Here is a 26,952-nt window from a genome sequence, read left to right as displayed (position 1 = left end):
GGGGGCGGGCGCTGGAAAGGGAAAGGGTGGGACTGGAGCCAGAGAGGGCAACGAGAGGGAACGGGATGGATGGCAATGTCCGGTAGCTGTAGGAAAGGACCAGGAGATGGAACAGACTCGCCACCAGAGTCCCATCTCATACTCTTGGGGGTACAAAAGGTCAGATTCAAGATGGAACAAGTTTTATGCTCCAGCGTCTCTGTCCCAGTGTCTCCCGCCTCCCCTGGAATGCAGAAGTGAGAAATCAGGGCTGGACATCACCTAGATCATCTGCTTCTGGGCAGGCCTCCCCATCTCACCTGGCTGCCTTTGCTCTGGCCTTGGGGCTTTCCCACGTTAGCCACTCTTCAGGGAGACCAGGATATGGGCTTCTGAGGTCTCTTCAGCTCCAATGTGCTGTGCTTAGGCTAGCTCCAACCTCTCCTGCTACAGTGACAGCTGTCCCTCTTGGCCTCACTCCTGCCATGCTTTTGAGATTTTCTGTGGCCTTCCGTGTTCAGCTGTGTAAGGTCCACCACACAGACATGTGGAAAAGTTATTCTGCTAACATAATTACATGCCCCTCCCTGGATGCAAAACAAAACAAAAAAAACACCACTGTCCCTCTAGAATCAGAGATACCTCAGGGTGCAGTGGCAGCATGTGACTTTGATCTGACCCTCTATGGTCTCCCTCATGCCTCAGTTTACCTGTGCATAGTAAGAACCCTGGAGGGCCATGAAGAGAATCCTTCCTTCCTACGTATCCAGAGTTAAACTCACTACTCTGTCCTCACCCCCAAGCTGGATCCAGAAGTTTAAGCCCCTACCCGCCCATCTCTGCTTTGGATCTCGGGTGCACAGAATTAATCATCAGTCTTGGTTCAGGGCACAGGGTTCACCTCTTCATGCTTACCTAATGTTAATTTTTTTTGCCCTGGTGTCAATACCTGATCCTCTTTGTCTTGTCAAAGACATGGGAATAATAGTAGCTATTCACTCTCCTTGGAAGCATGCAGCCTGGGAAAACCTCCCTTCCCACTGTGCCCCAGAAAACCGAGTCCCATAGGATCAGGGTAGGGAGTGCACACACAGGTGGCAACCAAAGGACAGTCCCCTTCTCATTGTGGGCTTTATGGGCAGAGAAACCCCAAACCCACATCTCTACAGGACAGGATCTGGGCCAGCCCTGTCCTTCCCTGCATTCCCAAGTTAGGAGTGCTGAGTGAAGCAAAGGAAACTGGCTGGAGCTGAGCCAGGTTGCCAGTCTTGGACGCGGCTCCATCTTTTATTCAGAGAATGACCTCATCCTTGGTCCTGGTTCTTTAAAAGAAAGTGGAGGGGGTCTCTTTCCTGCAGCCTGGCTTGCACTTTTTATCGCCCCACTCTCCTACATAGTATCAAAGAATCAGAATCAGACTTCACCTACAGAAGATTCCCAGGCTTTAGGACATAGAGCCAATACCACATTTGTCCCCCTTTTGTCCTATATTATCAATTTAGCCTCTGACTCAGTTAGCTCCTCCTCTCCACTGCATTTAACTTCTAATTACCCTTGCCCTACCCTCGGCCCTCCCTAATTACCCTTATACCTCCCCTCCCCCAGCCCCAGCTTCATTTACCTCCGACTCATCTGGTCTTATTTTTAGCTCCGGCATCTCTCCTTTTCCTTTCTTAATATGGCGATGAGCTCTTAGGCCAGTGTGGGGACCGGGGCTGAGGTGCCCTGGACACTGGAGGAGGGGGAGGGAAGGAGCCCCTGGGAGCCTGGGGTAGAAGTGTAGGAGGTGGGAGGATTCCGGCCCGCATGGAGCTGTCCTGGCCTCAGAAGGTTATCCGTCTCTCCTGCCAACCATGGAGACATATTTAGACAGGACCAGGTGGGGACTGAGGGGTGCCAATTTCAGGGGGCAGCTCCGGTTCCCTCCCCGCCCCCTGCTCCTATTCCTCTCCTGACCCTTTTTCCCTTGGCTCTGTCGGCAGTTTCTCCAGGACCCAGCAGTGCCCTCTGTCCACTGCTCTGGGCCATTCCCCAATCCCCCCTCCCACTTGAGCCCCTAACTCAGAATCTGGGACCCAGGGGCCCCTCCCTACACCAGCTAACCTCTTCTGGACCAGGAGAGCCAACCCAGATCCCACTACCTCCATGAGTGCTACAGACAGGATGGGGCCCAGAGCTGTGCCGGGTCTGCGGCTGGCACTGCTGTTGCTGCTGGTGCTAGGGACACCCAAGTCAGGGGTACAGGGGGAGGAAGGGCTGGACTTCCCTGAGTACGATGGTGTGGACCGTGTGATCAATGTCAATGCAAAGAACTACAAGAATGTGTTCAAGAAGTATGAGGTGCTGGCACTCCTCTACCATGAACCCCCCGAGGATGACAAGGCCTCACAAAGACAATTTGAGATGGAGGAGCTGATCCTGGAGGTGAGTTGGGGGCACTGCAGGCCTGCAGAGCATGTCTAGCCCCTCTCCGGAATCCCCTATCCTACACCCATGTAGCTCTTTGAGGATGGGATCTGGGGGTGAGGGGCAGTGTGGTAGGACCCCTGTCTTGACCAACAGGATGCAAGTGGCATGTGGCTTTAGTCAAATGAGAAACAGAGTCTCAGGAACCCAAAAGTACTATCAGCGTCAGGAAACCTTTAGCAGGGGTGCTGCAGGAAGAGCTCCCCTCCCTGCTATAGGAGGCTGGTAGTATTTGACTTAGGTTTGGCTAGGACAGTGAGGGTGAAAAAGGGAGGTACTTGGAGGGCCAGGGGAGAACAGCAGTGTATATTGCACTCCCCTACCCCACCCATCTGCTTAGCCAGAACACGTCCTCTCCACATACTTCAGGGGCTGCACCACAAAGAGATCCAAACTGAGTGTAAATATAAATGTTATGATACTTGCATGCCATGTTTAAATATCTCCTAGAGATCATGCCTCCCATTGGACTCCCAGTCCCCTCTCTCTTCCTTCCCCCTCCCTAATTCCCCATTTGTCTCCATTGGATAAGCTGGATGCCCTCACTGGAAAATTCTTATGGTTGCAGGAGGTGTCAGAATGTCTTCCCCAATCTTCTTTTTGTGGGAAAAGTCTTCTCACCTCCAAAATGACTTCAGGCCCAAAGGAGAAAGAAGTTATCATAAGAAAAGGAAAAAAACCTATGTTTGGGAATGTGTTCATACACACACACCTTTAGGAAATGGGATGTGAGTTTTCTTGTCCAAGCTCCTGTGGCCCCTTCTCCGGCTTGGCATTCAGATAGGCCTCAGCTTGTCCAGAGCTTGGAGCATTTCAGGGTGAGACACCAGAACCACAGGCTCTCATTTTGTGCACCCCTGCTGGGTGCTAGAACCTGCCATCTGATTAATGAGCCGAGTATTTTTATCCTGAGTGCTCAGTATCCCTGGCCATCCACCTGCCAACCGCCTCCCTTCCCCACCCCTCTGAGAATCACAGTACCTGAGTCTGTGCTGAGTGGGGGTAGAGCTGCAAGCTGTGCCCACAGCAGAGAAAATCAGGGTTGAACGCTAAGCTGGAAGGCTTATGGGGGCAGGGACCTCCAGGTGTGACTGTCCACAGCCTAAGGACAGGCTGAAGTAGAGTGCGAAAGGGGAAAGTTGGGCCCTGATGGGGAGAACTGTCCAGTCGCTGTCAGTCTCTCTCCCTCTGGGGGGTAACAAATGGTGACCTCTTATCTCAGCTCTCTGGCCTTCCCCACTCCTCAACAACGTGACCAGACCCACCACTACCCTCCCACCCTCCAAAATTCTTCCCATTGGGAGTCACTCTGAAGAATCTCAGGGACTTCCAAGATCAACCCCACACTGAGCTTGGCCCTTGACCAGGGACAGGGACCTCCAGGTGTGACTTGAGCAGGATGGAATGCAGGACTCAACCCTGAAGGAGGGAAGGGGCCCTCAGTCACTCTGAAGCCAGACTCCTCAGCACCTCTTAGGCACTGGGAAGTATTGAGTGCAGTGTCTTCAAGTCCAACATAATAAGCACATTGCAAATGAGCAATCAATATTCATGAACTAAGTTGAGCCAAAAACAGAACTGTGTGGCTGTAGGGAATTTGGGGGATATTCTGGATCTTAGCAAAGGGTCAAGGTCAACTCTTATATCTCCCGCCCCTCAACTGACCCAACTTGAAAGCATGAGAGGGAGAATAGGGGATAATAAAAATTCCAGGGGCTAATTTTAATCATAATCCTTCCCTCCAGTTAGCAGCCCAAGTCCTAGAAGACAAGGGTGTTGGCTTCGGGCTGGTAGACTCTGAGAAGGATGCAGCTGTGGCCAAGAAACTAGGTAAGAGAGGGGAGGGCAGGGGAGGGGAAGGTGGCATTGAGACAAGGGGAGGCTTAGGGCGGAGGACCTGTCAGGCAGTCCTTGGGATCCGAGGGGCTTGGGAATCTCTCAGATTTATGTCTATTCTAAAAGAGGGGGTGAGAAAATATGAGGTTGGGAGGGTTATGGCTCGGAGACTCTGCCTCTCTATTCCTTATGAAGTTCCATGCTCAAATCCCAGAAAGAGGTGGGGGAGGCCTTCTTTATACTTACCTTAAAACATGGCTAGGTGCTGGAGGGAAGGGGAGTCGGGGAATACAGGCGGGGCTGGCCAGACCTCTGCAAACTCCGCTTCCAACCCCTCCCATCCAGAGCCATGGTTGTTAGAGCAGCCAGCCACTAGGGGGCAGCACAGGCTTGAGACGGGATTCTGGACATGAATGGGGGAGGGGTGGTCAGTAATAATGAAGTCACCTGGTCAGTAATAGCAATTAAAGAGCTTGACTGGGAACCAGCTACTAGAGTGCTCAGAGGGGGTGGCATGAATACTCATCTCTAGTCGTTGCGGTCAGAGAAGGGGAGAAATACTGCTAGAATCTACACTTCTCTATTCCCTCCCCTCACCCTACCTGATCCCCCAGCTACTCCCTAGAAAGCTCTGGGGCCACGCTACCCCCCTAGGCTTAATCCAGGGGCGGAGACCTCAGGCCTGTCGGCCTCTGGGTCAGAGGAGGTGGGTGGGGCAACGGGCCCATGAGGTGGAGCATGTGGGGCCCCGGTGATTATCAAATGGGCTGTGGCCGAGGATTTGGACCTTGAATCTGTGGGAAGCCTGGGATCATGGCTCACCACCCCATCCCTGCGCCCGGCTCACTCCCTAGGCCTAACTGAAGTGGACAGCATGTATGTATTCAAGGGAGATGAAGTCATTGAGTACGATGGCGAGTTTTCTGCTGACACCATCGTGGAGTTTCTGCTTGATGTAAGGACTCCCCTGGACCTGACGGCCTTGCTTGAAAACTCCACTGCCTGCCCCCTAGTCCCTACCAACCCCAACCTGACATTGCACACACACACCACACACACACACATACACCACACGCACACACACCATACATACACACACACACACCCCACCTGCATACACACCACACATATGCATGCACATGCACACAATAGGTCACAAATCACCTACACACCACACACTACACATAGGCACCACATGCACACCACACACACTACACACACCACACACACATCATATATATACCACACACCCATCACACACATATCACATGCACACACACACCACATGCACACCACACACTCCACACACATCACACACCACATGCACATACACAACAAACACCACACACCACACATGCACACACACCACATCCATGCCACGCAAATGCACACACCACACACACCACACATGTACACACACACTACACACATGCACACACATCACACATATGCCACACATGCACACAATAGGCCACACATCACCTAGATACCACACACTATGCATATGCACCACATGCACACCACACACACAACACACACCACACACACACCATCCATACACACCACACACACAACATATACATGCCACACACCCACCAGATATATCACATGCACACACACCGTACATGCGCACACACACACCACATGCACATACATACCTGCACACCACACATGCACACACTACACACATGCACACACCACATGCACACTCCACACATGTACACACACCACACATTCACACACATCACACACATGCCACACATGTACACAATAGGCCACACATCACCTACATACCGAACACTACACATATGCACCACATGCACACCACACTCATACCATCCACACACATCACACACACATCATATACATACCACACACCCACCATACATATATATCACATGCACACACACACCATACATGTACACCACACACTGCACACATCACACACTATACACACACACGCACATGCAACCCCCCACACACACACCCACACACTGTCAACATCTAGCCCCCTCCTCCAGTTCCCCAGCCTTCTTTTCCCTAGGTCCCTTTCTGGTTCTACTTGAGGATAGAAACTCTCTTCCTGCAATGTCCTCCTCTTTCAGGTCCTAGAGGACCCTGTGGAATTGATTGAAGGTGAACGAGAGCTGCAGGCATTTGAGAATATTGAGGATGAGATCAAACTCATTGGCTACTTCAAGAGCAAAGACTCAGAGCGTGGGTAACCCTCAGACTCCACTGTGCCCCTCTCTGGATCCCCATCTCACCCGTCCTCCCACCTCCCCACATCACCCAGTGTCTCAGCCTCTACCTCTGCACTTCCCACCTCTTCCTCCAGCCGTGGTCAGCACCATCAACAGCTCTGACCTCCCTGTACTCTGGGGGTTCCCAGACAAGCACCTCCAGTATTCCACCTTCCTCTCACTCTCGAAGAACTAGAAGGGGTGGGTCTCAAAATGAACCCTGCCTGAAAAGAATTGGGGACGATAGTGGGGGATGATTCCCGGGCAGACCCTGGTTTCCCCAGAGACTGACTCTGCATTCCACCCCCCAGATTACAAAGCCTTCGAGGATGCAGCTGAGGAGTTTCATCCCTACATCCCCTTCTTCGCCACCTTCGACAGCAAGGTTCTCCTCCCCGCAGCTGTATTGGTTCTGCCTCATGTCCTGAAGCTGTCCTCCAGTTTCCTCTCCCAGAATCGATGGCTGACCTGGTCCCTTCCTACGTGCTGGCACTCCCTACCCGCCCCCCCCCCCCACCCGTCTCCTCCCACTCCATAGATTTAGAGCTGAAGAGGGGCTTTAGATGATCTAACACCCCTCTCATGTTAAACCCAACCCCAGGGAAGTTAAGACACTTGTCAGGTGTCACAGTGGCAGTGACAAGGATCCCGGCTTTCTGACTCCCTTCCTAATATTTGTTCCCCCATTATACTGCTTCTCGACATGACCCTGTGTCTCCTGCTCCACTCCCCTCCTACCCCCTCTCCCAAAGGTGGCAAAGAAGCTGACCCTGAAGCTGAATGAGATTGATTTCTACGAGGCCTTCATGGAAGAGCCTGTGACCATCCCAGACAAGCCCAATAGCGAAGAGGAGATTGTCAACTTCGTGGAGGAGCACAGGAGGTGGGGACCAAGGGCAACCCTCTCAGCGGGGTCGGCTCCTCCTTGGGCTAGAACACACTGTGTGAGATGGGCTGGGGAAAGCTTAGCCAACCGGGAAGCCAATCTTGCCTGGAGATGAATACACTTTGGGCACCAATGCTCTCTGATACACTGACAATTTTGCACAATATTTTATACCCCACTACTTAGCCCTGAGCCCTACACCGAGAGGGTCCTTCATAAGTGTGTATAATTCAGTGTGAGGTTGATTGAGACTTAAATAATCTCTGTCAACAAATGAGTGTTGACTGCCTGTGGTGGGGCAGGAACTGCAAGGTACTTTCCATCTCTATGATTATATTAAGTCCTTTTAACCTCAGTGAAAGGTTCTACAGGTAATAAGTGTCAGAGCTTTTAACCCTGATTTTAACCCTGATGCGTCCCATGTTTGTTCTTTTTTTCTTCTTCTTCTTCTTTTTTTTTTTTTCCGAGACCAAGTCTTACTCTGTCCCCTAGGCTGGAGCGCAGTGGCGCCATCTTGGCTCACTGCAGCCTCCGCCTCCTAGGTTCAAGCGATTCTCCTTCCTCAGCCTCCCAGGTAGCTGGAATTACAGGCACGCCACCACACCTGGCTTATTTTTGTATTTTTAGTAGAGATGGGGTTTCACCACGTTGGCCAGGCTGGTCTCAAACTCCTGACCTCAAGTGATGCGCCTGCCTTGGTCTCCCAAAGTGCTGGGATTACAGGCATGAGCCACTGCGCCTGGCCCCATGTTCTTTCTAATACAATATCGTACACCAATGGTTCTCTACAAGGTGGGAAGGCGTGGCGAGGTGGGCAGAGGTTTTTGCCCTCCAAAGGATGTTTGGCAATGTCTAGACACATTTTTGGTTGTGCAGAGTGCTACTAGTATTTAGTGGCTAGAGCCCAGGGATACTGCTAAACATTCTACAGTGCACAGGACAGCCCCCTACTACAAAGAATTATCTGGCTCCAAATGGCAATGGTGCTGAGGTTGAATAATCCTGCCGGGCACTCACACATAATTCTCTTCCTTCATAGTAGTCCACAGCTGGAAATATCCAATCACTCTGTCCCCCAGGCTAGTGTGCAGTGGTGGATCACTGCAAGCTCCCTTGCAGTATATACAGTACTTACTCTCTCCCATACTACTGGCTCCCTTCATCAAGGCAGGAACATGCTTGCCTGGTTCAACTGTATGTACCCAGCACCTAGCATAGTGCTTAGAACATATCGGGCACTCAATCATAGTGAGTGAGTGAATGAATGAATAAATTAATGAATATCCTGATGTCCAGTTCTTGCCTTTCTCCCCCAGTCTCTCTTCCAGTCCCTTTGCCCACCCTCCCCTCTCCCACCGCTTTAACCATGCAATGAGCCGGGCCTGGTGCCCAGAGTTGAGGCCTTGCCAGATGGCTTTGTTGTAGGCTACAAGCTGTCTGTGCCCTGGGCCTGACCTAGAGGCAGCCTCTGCTACAGGACCCTCTGGAGGGGGCATCCTTCTAACCCACTGAGTAATGACACTCTGTCTGTCTCTTCTAGATCAACCCTGAGGAAACTGAAGCCGGAGAGTATGTATGAGACCTGGGTGAGTGCCCCTGGCCAGGGTCAAGCCCTCAGGGAAGCATGGGTGCCAGAAGACTCAAGTCCTAGAAAAACCCCACCCTACTGCTCCTCAGGCCCATTTTTAGAAAAAACAGTGCACTGACCAGCTGGGTGTGGTGGCTCATGCCTGTAATCCCAGCACTTTGGGAGGCCAAGGTGGGTGGATCACGAGGTCAGGAGATCGAGATCATCCTGGCTAACACAGTGAAACCCCATCTCTACTAAAAATACAAAAAAAATAGCAGGGTGTGGTGGCAGGCACCTGTAGTCCCAGCTACTTGGGAGGCTGAGGCAGGAGAATGGCTTGAACCCAGGAGGCGGAGCTTGCAGTGATCCGCCACTGCACACCAGCCTGGGGGACAGAGTGAGACTCCGTCTCAAAAAAAAAGAAAAAAGAAAAAACAGTGCACTAGCAGCAACTGAAGGATTTCTACGCTGAAGAATGTGTGAGGAAATGGGAGACAGACATAATTGAAGATGACAAGGGAAGAGCCTCAAGCCTGGGGATAAAGGGATTATCAGAGGAAGTGTGGGGCCTTGGAGCTGAAAGGAGTGTCACTTGGAAAAAGGTCACCATCACAAGAATATATATGGCCAGGCGCAGTGGCTCACGCCTGTAATCCCAGCACTTTGGGAGGCCGAGGCAGGCAGATCATCTGAGGTCAGGAGTTTGAGACCAGCCCGATCAACAAGGTGAAACAATGTGGTACTAAAAATACAAAATTAGCCAGGTGTGGTGGCGCATGGCTGTAATCCCAGCTACTCAGGAGGCTGAGGCAGGAGAATCGCTTGAACCCGGGAGGCGGAGGTTGCAGTGAGCCGAGATTGCGCCATTGCACTCTACCCTGGGGGACAGAGTGAAACTCTGTCTCAAAAACAAAAAAAAAACAAACCCCAAAAGACAAAAGAATATATCTGGTCCTGAAGCTGGACTTCCACAAAATTGAGGTTCAATGAACATCTAGGATCTGTTCTGGACTCCTCAACTTCAGGGAGTATAGTAAGTTCTTCTCCAAAACCCTGTTCTCCTTCTTACCCCCTGACAGGAGGATGATATGGATGGAATCCACATTGTGGCCTTCGCAGAGGAAGCTGATCCTGGTGAGGGAGGAATACCGGGTTGGACTGGAGGGAAGGCAGGGGGAGGTGGGTGTGTTTATTGGAGCATGGGCCTCACTAGGAGGCTTTCCTGGGAGTTTGCAAACAGCCTAGGGCTAGACATGTGAAGCTTGGGGAGCAGGGAGGTAGCTCTGCACTCCTGTTTCATCTGGGTCCCTTTCCTCTCTACACACCTCATACCTTGCACTTGTGTTCCCTCCAAGATGGTTTCGAGTTCTTAGAGACTCTCAAGGCTGTGGCCCAAGATAACACTGAAAACCCAGATCTTAGCATCATCTGGATTGACCCTGATGACTTCCCCCTGGTAAGAGGCACAGCTCAGGCACTGCTATCTTAAGGTGGGGCCTTGGACTGTGACATCTTCTTAGTGAGGGCTTTGTTTCAGAGGTCCCATCCCCACCTCCTAGCTGGGGGGCCCTGGGAGGGTATGCGTGTTGCATGCTTAAGGGCACTGTTGGCATGGAGGGCATCCTGAGCAAGGGGAAACAGGACGGACATCACACACATTCCCAGAGCAGAGGCTGGATGGGTAGCTCAGGTGCTAGGGCTGACTCCTAAAGAAAACCAATGTTGTGAGGCACAATAGTCCTGCACATGGGTATACACACTCAATCATAGAATCATAGCACAGAGATTCCCTGTTTCAGGAGATGATTTTGTTCTCAGCTACATTCCCAACACCTAGCACTCGCTGTTGAATGAGTAACTGAAAGAACAAAGAGAAACGTGAGAAACATTGGCACTTACCAGGTATACTTGCCTTATTTTAGAAATGTAAGATCTGAGGGCCAGAGAGAAGTGACTTGACCTTGAACACAAGGATCTGATCCAGGATCAGAACAGGGTTTCCTATCCAGTTTTCCTCAGAAAAGAGGGGCCAGTGCGCCCGGCTGACCCTCCCGATTCTCTCCCTTTAGGATTTCTCCTCTTTTGCTGTTTAGTTCTACCCTTGCCTTGATGCCCTCACAGGTGGACCTGTCCCCATCCACTGCCAGTTCACACTGTCCCCTCTCCATCCCTGGGCTGACCCTCACACTCATCCTCCTGGATTCATGTGCTCCCTAGTATCTATTAAGTTGCTGTATTTTGATCTCTCTACAGCTGGTCCCATACTGGGAGAAGACGTTTGACATCGACTTGTCAGCCCCACAGATAGGAGTCGTCAATGTTACTGATGTGAGTTTCCTGTCCTCATCCCGGGTTGACCCCCGACTCTACTTCCTAGCATAGCTAGCTCTCCTCCTCTCTGCTAACTAGGAGTTGGGCCCTTCTCACAGGACGCAGACATGCCCAGTCTAGTGGCTGGAGGGAGGGGGGAGACTTAGGATCTGAATGTGGGCCTGTCCCACATGTTGGAATCAGTGGCTCATCCTTCAAGGCCCAGTTCAAATTCTTTCTCCTCTGTGAAGTCTTTCCAGATCTCCCATTTAAAATCATTCCCTCCCTGGCACTCCCAGGGCTCAATAGCCATTGAGAACATGACATTTAAATGGCTATTTATGTATTATGTGTGTCTCTTCCAGTAGATTTTTGAGCTTGTTCAGGGCAGAAGTCTTCTTATGCACACACAGTAGGTGCTTCAAAACTGCTAAGTTGAACTGAATGAGCCACAGTCTCTGCTTTCATAGAATTCTCAGACTAATTAGAGAGGCAGGTGTTCCATTAACTACAAGGCCAGATCTGATAAACTTTATAATAACGATACAAATAAGACACAGGATCACATTGATTTCTGCTTGACAGAATCAGAGAAAAGTTTAAGAAAAAGTGATATTCAAAATGGAGATTCTACAGTGTATACGATTTCAACAAGTGATGATTCAGGGAAGTCATTTCCAAACTGAGGAAAAAGCAAGATCAAAAGTTAAAAACAGGAAAATGAATATCAGGTTCCCGGAAAAGGCAGGTGGATTTTTATGGTTGAGAGTCTAGAGATCACTGAGAATGGTACTAGAAAAGCAGGTTATGAAAAGCCCTGGGGCCAGGGTAGTGGCTCAGGCCTGTAATCCCAGCATTTTGGGAGGCCAAGGTGGGAGAATCACTTGAGGCCAGGTGTTCAAGGCTGCAGTGAGCCATGACTGCCCCTCTGCACTTGAGCCCGGGCAATAGAGTGAGACCATGTCTCTTTTAGAAAAGAAAGAAAGAAAGAAATGTCCTGAATGCCGAAGAGTTGCTAACTTTATTCTTATAAGCCATGAAGAGCTACCAGTGGTTTTGCACCAAAGGCATAATAGGGAAGTTCAGTGTGGCAAGAGCACGGAAGACAGATTGAAGGGAGAAGGTCTATTTGCCAATCCAACTTTTCTTCCCACTCTCACCTGTCACTATTCTAACCCATACCTTCACCTGGACAGTTTCCCTGGCCTTTGGCAGATGAAGGGAAGGGACTGAGAATGTAGGGAAGGATGTACAGAGTCCAGTGAGTGGGAAGACAGATCCTAAGACCCGGGTTGGACTTAGCTTCCGTCCCCTGCCTGTGCCATCTCCTAGGCGGATAGCGTATGGATGGAAATGGACGATGAGGAGGACCTGCCTTCTGCTGAGGAGCTGGAGGACTGGCTGGAGGATGTGCTGGAGGGCGAGATCAACACAGAGGACGATGACGATGATGATGATGACTAGTTGCTATGGCAACCATCTTTCAGCCCCACTGGTGTTTTCATGCTCTCTCCTGCCTTCCCTTGTCCTTCCCTGAGTTCCTCCAGGGAGACTAGGTTATTCTCTGCCATAGAGCTAACTGGGGTCTATATGCTGGGTGCTGAGACACTGATCCCCCTCATTTGATGAGCAAATGAGCTACTTTTCCCTAGACACCAGGCCAGCTCTCTCTTATCTGACTTCTGTTTCTTATCCCATAACTTACTTGTATCTATTATGTGTCTCTTCCATCACTCTCCATACTCTTTCTTGTGATTCTCCTCTAGCCATATATATGGGCCCCATCTCTGTTCTGTTCCCTCCATCTATGCACAGCTTTCCCCCACTCTCTCTAATCCTGTATCTTTCTGACTGTCCTGTCCTTGGCCAGAAGGAAGGGAGAATACTGTGTTTGGGACTGTATCTCAGCAATCACTTGTTAATGTATTTGGGTCAAATGAGAGGCCTCAATAAAGACATCTGGGGCAGCATGAACAAGTGTATTTTGGTGAAGTCTCACTCCTATGGCAGGAGGAGGTGGCCACTGATGGGGAATTCAGATGTGGGTGCCTTGCTAGGGATGAGCTGGGGGACTCTTATAGTGGGGACTGGGGTTCCTCCAGGCAGCTTTCCCAGAGAAGCCTGGATTGTTTATCTGCTTCAAGTCAACAAGCCTTTTCTGAACACATGGTGTTTGTCCAGGGCCACTGTTAGGCTCTGGGAGAACAGAGAGTGCTAGGCCTGTCCCTGATCTTGAGCTGATTAGCCTCACGGAGAAGTCAAGACAAGCATACTAAACAATCGAAGAAGAATACAAAGCAATATGTAATTAAGTGATTATGTGCTGCTCGATAGCACCCTCTCTGCAGCTCTTATTTGAACATCAAGACAGAGCTCCAATTATACTTCCTTGGTGAAGCCTTCCCAGAGGTGGCCCCTCCAGTGATGACCTCTTCTGAGTTCCTGCTGCACTTCCATTCCAGTACTCAGCACAGTCTATTATTGTTCTTCATTTACGTGTCTGTCTTCCCCACTCAACTGTGAGCCCCTTGAAGGCAGGAACCCAAACTTTTTCTTTGTGTCCACAGGGTCTGACACTCAAAAGTTGTCCCTAATAAATGTTTCCTAAAGGAAGAACAAAGGAAAGAACAGAATGGACTCAGAAGAGAGATCAGAGTGGGCTTGATGACTTCACAAAGGAAGTAAGCCTTTACTAGGCCTTAAATTGAAGAATGGGATTTGGTTGGAGACAAAGGAGCTGAGGAGGAGACATTTCAGTCAGTGGAAAACATCAAGTACTGGCAGGATATGTTTGTCATATTGGGGGCACAGAGACCAGAGAGACAAGAAGAAAAATCAAGTTGTGGCCATGAAGTTGGGTAAGCATAATGGGGCTGGGTTGTAGAGCTGTTTGAATTGAATCCTGCCAGCCGAGGAGGCAGGGCAAAATTTAATCTGGTAGCGATAAGCAGGATGGGGAGGGGAGATGATGGAGATGCCAGAGGTAAGGAGCCCAACCCATAATCAGTGACTGTTATAATAATTGGAGTGATGTTGGGAGAACATGGACCCAAGTGGTGGCCATGGGAATGGAGAGGAGATATTGTATACAATGGGGATCTCCCAGACCTGGGCCTGCTGGAGGTCTTGGCAAGAAGGACCCACAGTCTTTCCAGAATAGGCCCAGGCTGGGGTAAGCAAAAAGGAGTTTAGGGAGTTGGGGATGGGAGGGCCAAATAGCTAAATAAGCCCATAAATAATAAACATATATATATATAGTTTTGAGATGATGCCCATGAACAATAAACATTTTATATATATAATATATACAAATAGCTAAACAAGCCCATAAATAATAAACATTATATATATATTTTGAGATGATGCCCGTAAATAATAAACATTATATATATATACATATACATATATATGTGTGTGTATATATATATTTTTTTTTCTTTTTTTTTTTTTTTGAGATGGAGTCTCACTCTGTTGCCAGGTTGGAGTGCAGTGGTGAGATCTCGGTTCACTGCAACCTCCGACTCCCGGGTTCAAGAGATTCTCCTATCTCAGCCTCCCAGGTAACTGGGACTACAGGTGCCCACCACCACACTCAGCTAACTTTTTTGTAGTTTTAGTAGAGACGGGGTTTCACCATGTTGGTCAGGCTAGTCTTGAACTCCTGACCTCAGGTGATCCACCTGCCTCAGCCTCCCAAAGTGCTGGGATTACAGGCATGAGCCACCACGCCAAGCCAACATTATATTTTTCATGGATCAGGTGTAAAGTTGTTGCTGAGAGACTTAGAGGATTTCTAAGTATGGAAAGATGAGACCTGAGATTAGATATATTTTCACTCTCCACAGACAAGTCCAGGAAGTGTTCCTAGAGAATGTGGCAGGGGTGTAGAAAGCAGAAACTATGTATTCATTCCAACTTGTAGCTATTTAATAAATGTTTAATAAGTAGTATGGGCACTAAGCTAGTCTTACAATAATATTGTGGAGCTTACTGTCTAGCATAGGTCAGTGGAAGGCCCCGGTCTAAATAATAGCTCCTATTTTTTAAGCACCCATCTGTGCCAGTCCCTAGAGACTTACTATTTCTGAATCTCAGAAGAACCCTCAGAAATAGACATTGGCACCCCGATCTGACCGGTGAGGACACTAAGGCTTTCAGGCATAACTTGCCCAAGGAATGGGTGGAACTAGCACGCAGCCCAAGGCCCCTGTGTCTTGTTGCCTCCAGACCTGAGCCTTTCACTTAGAAACTACATGAGTCTCAAAGATGGGTCAACGAAATAGGTTTTGTCCCTACAACACAGAGCAAACATGATATATACAAAGGCAAATGATTAGTGTGTGACAGGGAATGCTGGGGAGAGGAAACAGCAGAGAAATGCTATGAAACCCAGAGCAGCAGGAACTTGGGCCTCTTCTAGGAATGGTGTGGACCCAAGAAAGGAGGGGCTCGTTTGAGGTTTCTGGAGGAGTCTCTGCCAGGTAGGAACTGAGGTGAGATGGGTGATCCTGGAAGTGGCACAAACACTGAGGGGAATCCCCCAACCTGGGCCTGCTGGAGTTCCTGGCAGGAAGGACCTACCCAGGGTCAGACTTCTTTCCAGGGCCAAACCCTGCCCAGAGCTGAGGCAAGACCCCTTAGGCTATAGAGATGGGGGTGAAAACAGATGCTTCTCCAATTCTTCCTTTCCTCTTTTCAGTCTGGCTGAGAATCTGGGGGAGGAAAGTCCCTGGGGTAGAGGGGAAGTGAGAGCTGCCACATTGGGCCTGGGCAGAGGGGCAGAGCTAGGAGACGGAGCTAAGTGTGGCTTTGCAAGTTGTCTATATTTGCATGCTGAGCTCACTGCTGCTCTTTTTCTCCCCAGAAAATAAAATTACATCATGGTAGGGGGAAGGCAGGAGTGGGGCATGTTTGGGAAAGGTGAGAGGCACGCAAGAGGGCCTGAAGGCATCATCCTGGAAAGAGAAGATCCAGGGCTCCTCAAGTCCCCATGTGGCCCCAACCCCTCACTCCCAATGTGGATTAAGTCTGATCAGTCATTTTCCACTGCGCCCCTGACCCTTAAGGCAAGGCAAGAAGTTTTTACAAATATTAAAGCCAGCAGCTAAGAGAATCCAGCCCCCAAAGGCTTTCCAACCCCCTAAACCAAACCTACTCTGTGCCTCCCAGGGGTCCTAGGCACCGTGGTCATCCAAAGGTCAAAAGGGGAGGAGGGTGCCCTACTGGGTAAGAATTAAATATGAGAATTGTTTCGCAGTTCAGGGGGAAGAGACCGTCTCCGCTCCAGCCCTCCGCCCAATTCTGTCCCCCATCCTAGGAGTCTTCCAGAACCCCAGCCCCTCGGTCCCCCGCCCCCTCCTGCCTCTCCATCCCTCCCCCTCCTCCCGCCATTCCCCGCCCCCCGCCCCTCCCCGGCTCTGACATCACCGGCCAGCCGGGTGGAGTGAGCGGCGCTGGGCTCGGGCTCCGGCTCCGCGGGCGGAAGAGGCGGCGGCGGCGGCAGAAGCGGCGGCGGCGGCGGCGGGAGCCGAGGAGGAGGTTCCGGACGCTGCTTAGGAACCGGGGACTCAGGAGTGCCCGCGCCCTGAGCGCTCAGCTCCAGAGGCGGTGAGAGGGGCGGAGAGGAGACATGTCGCGGGGAAGGGGCAGATTTGGGGGTCTAGGCTTGGAGGGGCAACGATCTGGGACACCGGGGGCCAGACGGGGAGTGTGGGGACCCCGGACGAGTCCACTTTGTGTCAGGCCTCACGGGGTCCGTCCCTCGGTCGGTGCGTCCCGAGCGCCGAGCGTGTGCTGGAGGCGGCGTGGCTCCGGCCAGCCCGTTCCACGCTGAACGGCAGTTTGGGAGTCGGACCGGGGCCTGTGGATTAGGATGCAGCCTGCTTCCCGCCCAGCCGGCTCGGCCAGGCCAGCGCCCGCCCCTCCCTCCCCGCTCAGGCTTCGGACTCGCCTCCGCTGGCGGTCTCCCGGCCCAGCCCTGTCTCGGTTCCGCGGGCGGCTGGTACCATGTGCCCTCACCCCCAGCTCACTGCACCTGGGGAAGAGGTGGGCTTGGCGGAAAGCTTGTCCAGAGGGAAGGAGGAGCTGGGGGTGTAGAGAAGTGATGTATATCTAACGTAAAAACCCTTATTAATTTCATATAATCCGTGTCAAAACTGACAGGGAAACACGCACACCTATAAGGCACGCCAGCACACACAGTGACACACACCCATGTGACTTATACACATAGTCTAGCACACTCCAAATCACAAACGTCCCTGGACTACGCATCCGGCCGCCCACCACACCCCCACTCTGTGGGGTGGGGCATCCCATGAGGAGTCTTCTGAACTGCGGGCTCCAAGTCATCAGTCCGACAGGACAGCTGAGTGGACAGAAAGGGCCACTGTCCCCAAATCCATCCTGATTTTCTGGCAGCTTTTCCCAGCCCCATGGTTTCAAATTGTTCCTCTTTAAAACTGTGGGGAAAGATGGGAGAAAATCTTGGTCTCATTCCTCTAAAACAAGGAGACAGGATTTTGCAGACTAATGAGGGTAGGGGCTTCTGGTGGCTTCTCTTCCTGGGTCCAGTTAGGGCTTAGCGTGCTGGGAGTGGCTAGTTTCTGGGTAAGAGTGGCCAAGGGATGGAGGAGGAGGGGGTGGAAGAAACGGAGACGAAAAAGAATGGGTATGAGTCAGCCAAGAATGGAACCCAAGTCAGAGAGAGAATGAGAGGAATGTGTGTGAGAAGCAGACAGACATCTCCAGAGAGGTCCAGAGATAGTCAGGGAACCAGGGAGAGGGAGGAAGTGAGAGAAAGAGATGGTCAGAGAAGTGCAAAGAGTGTTTGAGAGTGCACTAAACAAATTAGGGAGGATGAAGGTTGGGGGAGACCACTGGGAGTTAGGGAAAGCGGTATGTGTGTCTGGGCCCCAGGCTGTCAGAGCGATTAGCTTTAATTGCTCTTCCCTTTGTGGTTAAATACTCCATTGGGGAAATTGCCAGTGATGCCCTAGGCTGCAGGCTTCCCTGGTTGCCTACTTCCTCAATTCCGTTCCCATCATGTGTGGATGTATTATCATGCATGAAGAGGGTCACAGAATCACAGAGCGCCTCACTCTCTCACACAGATCCTCACGCACAATGTCATGATGGATATCTTCACCAGCTGGTAGGCAGCCAACCACTGAATCTCCAAGCCACTCCCACCAAACTTACTCTGTCTTTTGTAGCAGGGATGCTCACCCCTTCCTAATTGCAGCTCCGAATATTCAGATGGGGACAGTGAAGCACAGATCTCAGGAGTCCTAAGTATTCATGGCTACCACTAAGTTGGATAGGTGAGTAGGAAATGCTAGAAGGGGTGAAAGCCTATAGAAAGGAGGAAAAGAGAGACTGAAAGATGAAGTAGAAAGGAAATGCATGACACAGAGTGAGAGAGATGGAGAGAGACAGAAATAGAAGCAGGGAGTGCCACACCAGAAGAGTGGAAACAGAGATGGGCTGGGGAGAGTCCTAGGCCCCATTCCCCTCCTCGCCATCAGCCGGCCCTCCTCTGCTCTGCCTGATCCAGTGCCAGCTATCTCCTGATGCCCCATCTTGGGTCTGGCTCTTTCTAGACCAAGGGCTGAAGGCTAATCCTTGTCCCCATGCCCAAAGGTAATCCATTTTGCTTCTTGGACTGAAGTGAACATTTTAGGGCCCAGATGTCCTGCCTCTCGTCACTTCCAGGCTGACCCTGGAGCCTCAAAACCCTCAATTTCCTTGTTACAGGAGTAAAGACAACCCCCTCCTCCCCCACAAAGCTGGATAAAAAGCTTAAAGAAGAAATTAATTGAGAATGATATTAAAGGAAATAAACTACAGGACTGCTTGAATTTGGGGCCCAGTTATAATTTAAAATAGGAAAGCTGGACCCCTACTCTCTCCCTTCCAACCCCTCTGCCTCTCCGTGATTACTTCCAACTTCAGGCAGAAGACTGACAGACTTGAGTGCCTGGGAGTCCCCTCCTGCCCAATACAGGGACCTCTAGGTCCTTGCAGCTGTCTGGGATGGCCCCTCCCCTCAGGCTTAGGCAGCTGCAACAGATGTGGAAGAGGGACGGGCAGCAACTCTTAATCTTCAGGCTTCCTTCTCGAATTTACAGAGGATTTGGAACCAAACGTTAGAAGGGATAATCTACCACGACTTAATGTCAAAATGCACAGAAATTCTTTTGGTGCTGCCACCTCCTCCACAGGTGGTTATCCCAATTGCCAGGCTTCTCAAAGCACTCCCAGGGCCTGGCTCTTGTTACCCCAGTGCCCATGCAGCTCCCACCTGTCCCACCCTAAAAGGTCAGTATATAATGGTCCTTACCTCCTGCCCCTCTTCCCCAGCATCCTCAGTTGGTTTGACCTTTGTCAGGGCTGTGCCTGGGGCCAGCTTGGAAGGAGAGGGAGGCAGGAAGGAAGGAAGGTGTGAGGAAGCGGTGAGCCTAGCACAGAAAGCTGGGAGGGAAGAGGACTGACTTCCTGGCAGCCGGGGCTCGGGTTCCTGATTCCTGCCCTGGTATCCTGTCCCAAGAATGGCCTCCGCCCAGACTGCCTGGTGATCCCTGAGCAGCTCTCTGCACTGCTCCAGAAATCAGGAGGATTTTTCAGAGCCCAGAGAGCAGATTTCTCCATGGGCCCTAAGGAAATCTGAATCTCTGGTGAGGAAAGTGACATGGAGGATGAAGGAAACAAGCTCTGCCAAGCCCCACCATGGCCAGGCCAGACCAGCCCAGGTACAACTGTTGATCAGTGAGAATTGAGAGCAGTTCCCCTAAACAACACTCCCTTTGCTTCTTCTGCCATACTAAGGCCTAGGCAAATGGATCTCTCCAAGAAGGGAGGCAACTGGGCTGCCTTTCCTTGTACCGTCAGGGGGCCTTATTCCTATCCTTTCTGTCCCTTCTTACTCACCATTCCCCACACTCCTCCCATCTAGTGGTGTCATCCTAACGACTGGGGGTGGGGGGCACCCAGAACTGAGGTTGCTATAGTAACAGATGAGCTGAGGCTACAGCCTTCTATAGTTGTGGACTGTATGCTCTCCTCCCCCTCGCCCCCCATGCCTCATTTGCAGCCTTAGTCTCTTTCTGTCTCCCAACTCCAGCTCTCTTTCTCCATTCTGTAGGCTCCCCTCACCCCTCTGGATGTGAGCCTGTGGTTATATGCCTTCTTACACATGCTCTTGGCTGGTTTAGACACATACAAACACACACACGACAGATACTCACAGCCAGTGCACCCACAGCCATATATCCAGTGCTGGCACATACACCTCCATTACCAGAACATCCAAACACACCCACAGCCATATATCCAGTGCTGGCACATACACCTCCATTACCAGAACATCCAAACACACCCACAGATACCCAGCCACTGCCTCCTCCAGAGCTGTGCCCACAACCCGGGGATTAGCATCCATAAGATCCGAGCACACACACATTTCTCCTCTGCCACTTTAACATTCCTACCCCCATCTCTCTTAGGGGCCTCCTTGTATCTTTCACTCTCTTAGAAAGCTCCTACCCACTGCCCCCAAGTCTTTGTGGGTGAGTGTGTTACACACATTAATCTCTTCCCGCCTACCTCCTCTGTAGATCTGTTTTAGATTCAAAGCCCTAAATCTGAACTCCTCCCGACACACACACACACACACACACACACACACAGATGCACTCTTTCCTCCCGCAGGATCTGTAATATTTACAAACTCTCCTTCCATATGAAAGCAGGGAAGTATAACCCCCAATCCTGCCCCCTTTTCCAGCTGAGGGCTTGGCCCCAGAGTTTCCTCCACTGGGGCAGGGTCTTCTTGTCTCCTGCTGCGCTTTCCCTTCCAGTTGTACTCATGCCCCCCTACTCATTCTTATCTCCATCTCTAGTCCCCTCCCCATCATCCCCCTCACCCGTACCCCCCTCCTTCTGTCCTTGGATTATCAGTGAAGTGAGGGGGGTTGGGCTCCAGAGCTTGCTGCTGTGACCTAGATTTCAAGGCAGAGACAGTTCCTGGTGCTGACAGTCAGAGAGCATTGTTCCTGGCCCGGCCTGGCAGGGCCACTGCTGGGCCCTTCTGTCTGGTTGCACCTGGGTGTGCAACTGAGCATGCCTATGACTGCCTGTTTCTTGCGGGGGTCATGGTAGCCCTCCTGTCTGGCTCATTGTCTGCCTGTGTCATGGTGCCTGCCACCAAGGGAGGCTTGTTTATTCTGGTCCAGGTAGGGGGCTGGGAATGGGGACTTCTGGGTCTGTATCTCTTATTTTGTGACCACCATGCCAATCTCAGTTCCCCTGCAGTAGAGCAAGAAGGAAAATGTGAATGTGTCAACCAAGCCCCTTTGATCTGCCACATTCCCAGCCTAATGCTGGGGTGATTTGCAGGCAGCCTCAGTCAGGGACAAGGTCATCTTGCTGCTTGCCCACCCCTTGGTCTAGTCGCATACAGTGTGTTTATGATACAATTTACTTTTTAAAACATGCTTTACTTTTCTGACTAAAAGGAAATAGATACTCATTGTGGAAATAAGTTCCATTTTTGAGCTTACCACTAGTGTCACATTTTATCAAATCCAGAAAGTCCATTCAAACATCTGACCTTCTTTCTTCTGTCTTAGCCACAGTTCCTATCTTAGTGGAAGGAAGGCCTTGAATGTTCTCTACTTCTCACCTAAAGATCATGAAAGAGGGATGGGGTGAAAGCCTAGGTGAGATCTGGCCTTGCTGATCTCATCAGACCATGCTGAAGGTAGTGCCAGTAGGATGTTGATACGAGAAGGGGGGGCAGTCCCCTTTTGCCATTCTCCCAAAGCCGCATCTAAAGTCCCCTCCCCCCACCACCCAGCCAGCCTGGGAACTGGGCAGGGGGCCAGAGCCAGTCGCTTGGTATTCTTGGGCACGGGGGCTGCAGGCACAGCACAAAGGGTAGCAGAGAGAGCTGAGTGGGGGCCTGGTAACCATCAAAGGAGAAAATGGGCTCCACAAAGGTGGGGGTGGTCCATTGCTTCCCCCACCTCGAACCCTAATGACTGAATACAAGGCTAGCATGGTGGGGCCAAGGAACCATCAGACCAAGCAACTAGGCATCCATCCAAAATGAGTCATTAGTGGGGTGGTGGGGAGTTGAAGTGAGGGACCCCTTTGCCTTTGAGGCAGAATGGGGAAGCTAGAACACATGAGTTCCTACCAAACCCTCCAGCTCTTTATCAGATTCTCACTGCCACAGCAAGCCTCGCCTTGGTTGTTTTGGAGTTTTTTTTCCCTGACATGGGGAGGGGTTGGAAGTGGGTGGGGCGATTCTGAGGGGGGACTTGGAGAGAGCGGGTGAGAAAGTCGGGAGCAGGTTGCTATGGTAACCGCCTCCTCAGTCAGGGGAACTGTTGCCAGGGTTACTGTTAGAGGGGGAAAACAGAAGAAAAAGATGGTGGGGGGAAGGAGGTATGACTTGTCACTCTAGGCTCCAGCCTGGCTCCTAGCTTCCCGTCTACCCTGACCGCCTCCCCTAGGTCTTCCTTTTCTCCCTCCAGCCCTAGCCACCTCCAGCCTCCATGTTCCAGGCACATGCCTGGTAGGGCAGAGTGGGGAGTAGGAGGGTAGTGCCAGTGAGTAAACCAGACTCCATACCTTAAGCTCAACTCCTATCCCTTTGTCGCCTCCCAACCCCAGTCATGGCTGAGTACGGGACCCTCCTGCAAGACCTGACCAACAACATCACCCTTGAAGATCTAGAACAGCTCAAGTCGGCCTGCAAGGAAGACATCCCCAGCGAAAAGAGTGAGGAGATCACTACTGGCAGTGCCTGGTTTAGCTTCCTGGAGAGCCACAACAAGCTGGACAAAGGTGGGGGAGGGGAGCACAGGGGTCCTGTCATCAGTCATTCAGGCTCAGTTCATTCAGCAAATAGAGATGAGCTCAAAGCTTTTATATCCACAATGTGTACCCCTCTATAGCAAGGCAGAAGAGAGGTGCTCTAAGAGTATGGGGGCCTTAGACATTTTTCACTGTGCCCCTCATCAGTAAAAAATGTTATTCAGATACTCCTGTGCTATTATCACATATACAACAGAACATAAAAACAATCTAAAAATAGTAAAATTTTAAGTGGCAAAAATTGGGAAGAATTCTAGACAATAAAAATGGAAGAATACCTGAATGAGGGGAGAACTCGAAGTGTAATCTAATCTGGTAAATAGTAACACTAATCTTTGTTAAGCATTTTTTAAAAACTGGTAAAATTTAAAACTACAAGTTCTATCATTTTCTTATCCACTTTGAGAGACTACTGCTTGGGGAGTGGGATCTATGGATTAGAGTAATCCCGCACAGCTGGAGGCTTTAGGGAAGAATTGGTGTTTAAGATGGCCCTGAAAGGTGAGTGGGATTTCTAAGGCGAGATCCAAAGGAGGGCATGCCAGGCAGAGGAACACTGTCACAGAGTATCTAGTGTGTTTGGAAATGCAATCAGTCCTGCTTGGCTTGACTAGGATGTAGGGTGTTTAGAAATGGCTGGGAAGGTAAGGTAAGACTGTGTTGTAGAGAGCCTGGGTATTGGATAGGTGAGGTGAGTGAACTCAGGGCCCTTCAGATATACTATTCTGACTGCTGTGTGGCTGGCAGGGAGAACGTATAAAGGAGGACGTGTTACAGTTAGACTATGGCAACAGTCAGAGGGGAGGAGCCAGGGAAGAAGGTCTAAGGGCATCTATAATCTCCTGGAATTGGCCAAGCCATGGACATCGTCCTTCTGGTGGTGTCCATACCTTCTCTCATTTAGAATAACCTTTCTCACCAGGCCCAGAATCTCTCCTGGGTTGCCTAGAGATTCCACCCTGCTGGTCCTACATGTGCTGTCAGCAAATTCTGATACTTACTTGGATGGAAAGTGGAAAAGGATGGGGGTGGGGGTGGGGTATCTGGAAGTCAAGTTGATTTTTCTTTTGTCCCCTCCCCACAACATATGGGAGCTAGTATCTCAGCTAAACCCCTCATTCTAACCACAATCTAGAAACTTCACTGACCAACTATCTGCCCTTCCTGCGAACAGTCCTCTGTATTGTTGTTTGGGTACCTTAGCTTTCTTCTCCTGGATTAGTAGCCCCTCTTCCTCCAGTGTTGTACCCTCCCATAACCAATGTCAGCAACTCAGCTTTGGTTCCAGGTCACTAGTCTGGTGGAGTAGGGGAAGCTGACCTCTACAGCCTAGCTCTGACCCTATCTCCTGCCTTCCTCCAGACAACCTCTCCTACATTGAGCATATCTTTGAGATCTCCCGCCGTCCTGACCTACTCACTATGGTGGTTGACTACAGAACCCGTGTGCTGAAGATCTCTGAGGAGGATGAGCTGGACACCAAGCTAACCCGTATCCCCAGTGCCAAGAAGTACAAAGGTAAGCAGCCACTCCTTTAACTAGCTGCACCTCTGCCTCGTCCCGTTGACTATCTTTGTAGTACTTGAGTTTTGGGAGAGTGGAGGCAGATGCCCAATGGGCCTGCCTGGCATCTCCCACACTGCTGTCCCTGGACACATCCCTTTTTGCCCCCAGACATTATCCGGCAGCCCTCTGAGGAAGAGATCATCAAATTGGCTCCCCCACCGAAGAAGGCCTGAGCAAGGGGGAGGAAGAGGAGGAAGGTTGGACCTTCATCAGACCACTCCCTTCCCCCATCCTCCAGGAGAGGGGGCAAGGGCAACCCACCATCTACCCACTTACTAACCTGGTCCTAACCCCCTTATTGTGCGCGTGTGTGTGCGTGTGCGCACGCTCTGGCTGTTTGTCTATATGTCTAGCTCATCTAGTTCCTCTTCTTAAGGGGATGGGGGTCAGGGGCTAGGGGAGGGGGCTGAGTTTCCCCACTTTAGGAGGAGGTGGGGGCTATTTCTATGCAAATAGAAATCAGCACATTCCTCCTACTTCCCTTTCCTCCACTCCCCCCATATCTTTAAAGTGTGGAAGCAGAAAGGACCTGCATTTTCCTACATTGAGGAGCTGACATAGGGGTAAGGTATGGGAGAGGTAGGTGAATCCAGGGAAAAGCAGTGGGGAGGGAAGGCAAAGAGACCACTCATCCCCCACCTGGAAGGGGCAAAGAAAAGCCAGAGTTCCATGTTTGTACTCCTGTGCTGGACTAGCTGTTTCCTGAGTACCAGCAGGTCCCTTTTTGCCTCTCATGGGCCTAGCATAGGTATGAGCCAGGGATCCTTTCCTGGTCCCTAAGATCAAACCCCATGGAGCAGCCAGCATTAGATGCCCCCACCCACCTGTACTCTGGAGAGACTGTGCTGGGAACATGTACCACTGAGCCTGAGATGGGGATGAGGGCAGAGAGAGGGGAGCCCCCTCTTCCACTCAGTTGTTCCTACTCAGACTGTTGCACTCTAAACCTAGGGAGGCTGAAGAATGAGACCCTTAGGTTTTAACACGAATCCTGACACCACCATCTATAGGGTCCCAACTTGGTTATTGTAGGCAACCTTCCCTCTCTCCTTGGTGAAGAACATCCCAAGCCAGAAAGAAGTTAACTACAGTGTTTTCCTTTGCACCGATCCCCACCCCAATTCAATCCCGGAAGGCACTTAGGAAACCCTTCTTTACTAGATATCCTGGCCCCCTGGGCTTGTGAACACCTCCTAGCCACATCACTACAGTACAGTGAGTGACCCCAGCCTCCTGCCTACCCCAAGATGCCCCTCCCCACCCTGACCGTGCTAACTGTGTGTACATATATATTCTACATATATGTATATTAAAACTGCACTGCCATGTCTGCCCTTTTTTGTGGTGTCTAGCATTAACTTATTGTCTAGGCCAGAGCGGGGGTGGGAGGGGAATGCCACAGTGAAGGGAGTGGCAGAATCAAATTGCTACATAGTCCAAACAAAAAAGAAAGCTTTTTCAAAAAAACATTAAATTCACATGCAGTCTCAGAGATTATTTAGACAAAGTTCAAGTTAGGAGCTTTTAGGATGTGGGAGTAAAACTTTAATGGGAGGGGAGGGCTGGCTGCTGGAAGAAGGAAGAAGCCAGACTGGTTAGACAGTACTCTTAACTCCTAGCCCAGCCTAGCGTGCCCTGCCCCTCTGGCCACTGCTGCAGACACCTGCCTTAACACACACACCTCTAGGACTCCACAGTTTTGCCTTAAAGGACCTTCCCAAGTCTCCCTTTCCCTGTCTGGCTTCTCCCTTAAGAAGAGAGAGATACTTGTAGAATTGGGTGGGGGGAATGAGCATGAACTGTCCTTCCATTTGGGATATGTTACATTAGAGTGAGAGAGAGAATAAGGAGCCTTTCTTATGGAAGAAATGGGAGAAGAGAGACAGGGTTCTTTTCAGCAGAGTCTAGTAGTTTCTCTGTAAGGCAAAATAATCTAAAAAGACTAACCTGCCCACCCACTCCTTATATTGCTGTGAGATTGCCCCTATCTTGTGCTCTTCTGTCTGCAGTGTGCACGGCCTTGTTCTAACCCGGAATAAAGGTGATTGATTGTATTGCAACTAACTGATTTTAAAATTTCTGTGAGTGACCAGGATTTTGCAGGCTTTGAATCACTGGGAAGGGAGGGGGAACAATATTTATGGCCCAGAACAAGGGCTGGGAAAATACCCCAAGTGTATACCCTCACCCCACCCAATCTCCTAAGTATCACTGAG

At 50.7% G+C, this 26,952-nt stretch overlaps 2 protein-coding genes and 2 long non-coding RNA genes across 5 annotated transcripts; 3 read left to right on the top strand and 1 right to left on the bottom strand.

Moving 5' to 3' along the window:
* Positions 1-877: 877 nt before the first annotated feature.
* CASQ1 (calsequestrin 1) lies at positions 878-13,267 on the top strand. The gene is made up of 11 exons (XM_001171165.7): positions 878-2,403; positions 4,191-4,275; positions 5,136-5,236; positions 6,387-6,498; positions 6,836-6,909; positions 7,277-7,407; positions 8,951-8,996; positions 10,060-10,114; positions 10,336-10,436; positions 11,234-11,308; positions 12,623-13,267. Exons 1-11 carry the CDS (start codon positions 2,125-2,127, stop codon positions 12,752-12,754), a joined length of 1,191 nt encoding a protein of 396 aa, XP_001171165.2. The 5' UTR covers positions 878-2,124; the 3' UTR covers positions 12,755-13,267.
* Positions 13,135-16,509, bottom strand: LOC134810179 (uncharacterized). The gene is made up of 2 exons (XR_010157601.1): positions 16,446-16,509; positions 13,135-13,894 (listed from the first exon to the last, which is right to left on the bottom strand). It is a non-coding gene; the product is annotated as an uncharacterized LOC134810179 (long non-coding RNA).
* Positions 14,061-16,633, top strand: LOC134810176 (uncharacterized). Its single transcript, XR_010157599.1, has 3 exons — positions 14,061-14,148; positions 15,711-15,771; positions 16,548-16,633. It is a non-coding gene; the product is annotated as an uncharacterized LOC134810176 (long non-coding RNA).
* Positions 16,634-16,703: 70 nt separating this feature from the next.
* PEA15 (proliferation and apoptosis adaptor protein 15) lies at positions 16,704-26,796 on the top strand. 2 transcript variants are annotated; one of them, XM_016930464.3, is made up of 4 exons: positions 16,704-16,897; positions 22,967-23,140; positions 24,533-24,688; positions 24,845-26,796. In XM_016930464.3, the coding sequence occupies exons 2-4, from the start codon at positions 22,969-22,971 to the stop codon at positions 24,907-24,909; spliced, it is 393 nt and encodes a 130-aa protein (XP_016785953.1). In that variant the 5' UTR covers positions 16,704-16,897; positions 22,967-22,968; the 3' UTR covers positions 24,910-26,796. The 2 variants fall into 2 exon arrangements, with proteins under 2 accessions (XP_016785953.1, XP_016785956.1); XM_016930467.3 differs by having other exon boundaries at positions 16,736-18,612.
* Positions 26,797-26,952: the final 156 nt, after the last annotated feature.

The sequence above is a fragment of the Pan troglodytes genome, chromosome 1 (assembly GCF_028858775.2).
Source record: "Pan troglodytes isolate AG18354 chromosome 1, NHGRI_mPanTro3-v2.0_pri, whole genome shotgun sequence".
Taxonomy (NCBI): Eukaryota; Metazoa; Chordata; class Mammalia; order Primates; family Hominidae; genus Pan; species Pan troglodytes.
This window is presented reverse-complemented; position numbering and strand designations above follow the sequence as displayed.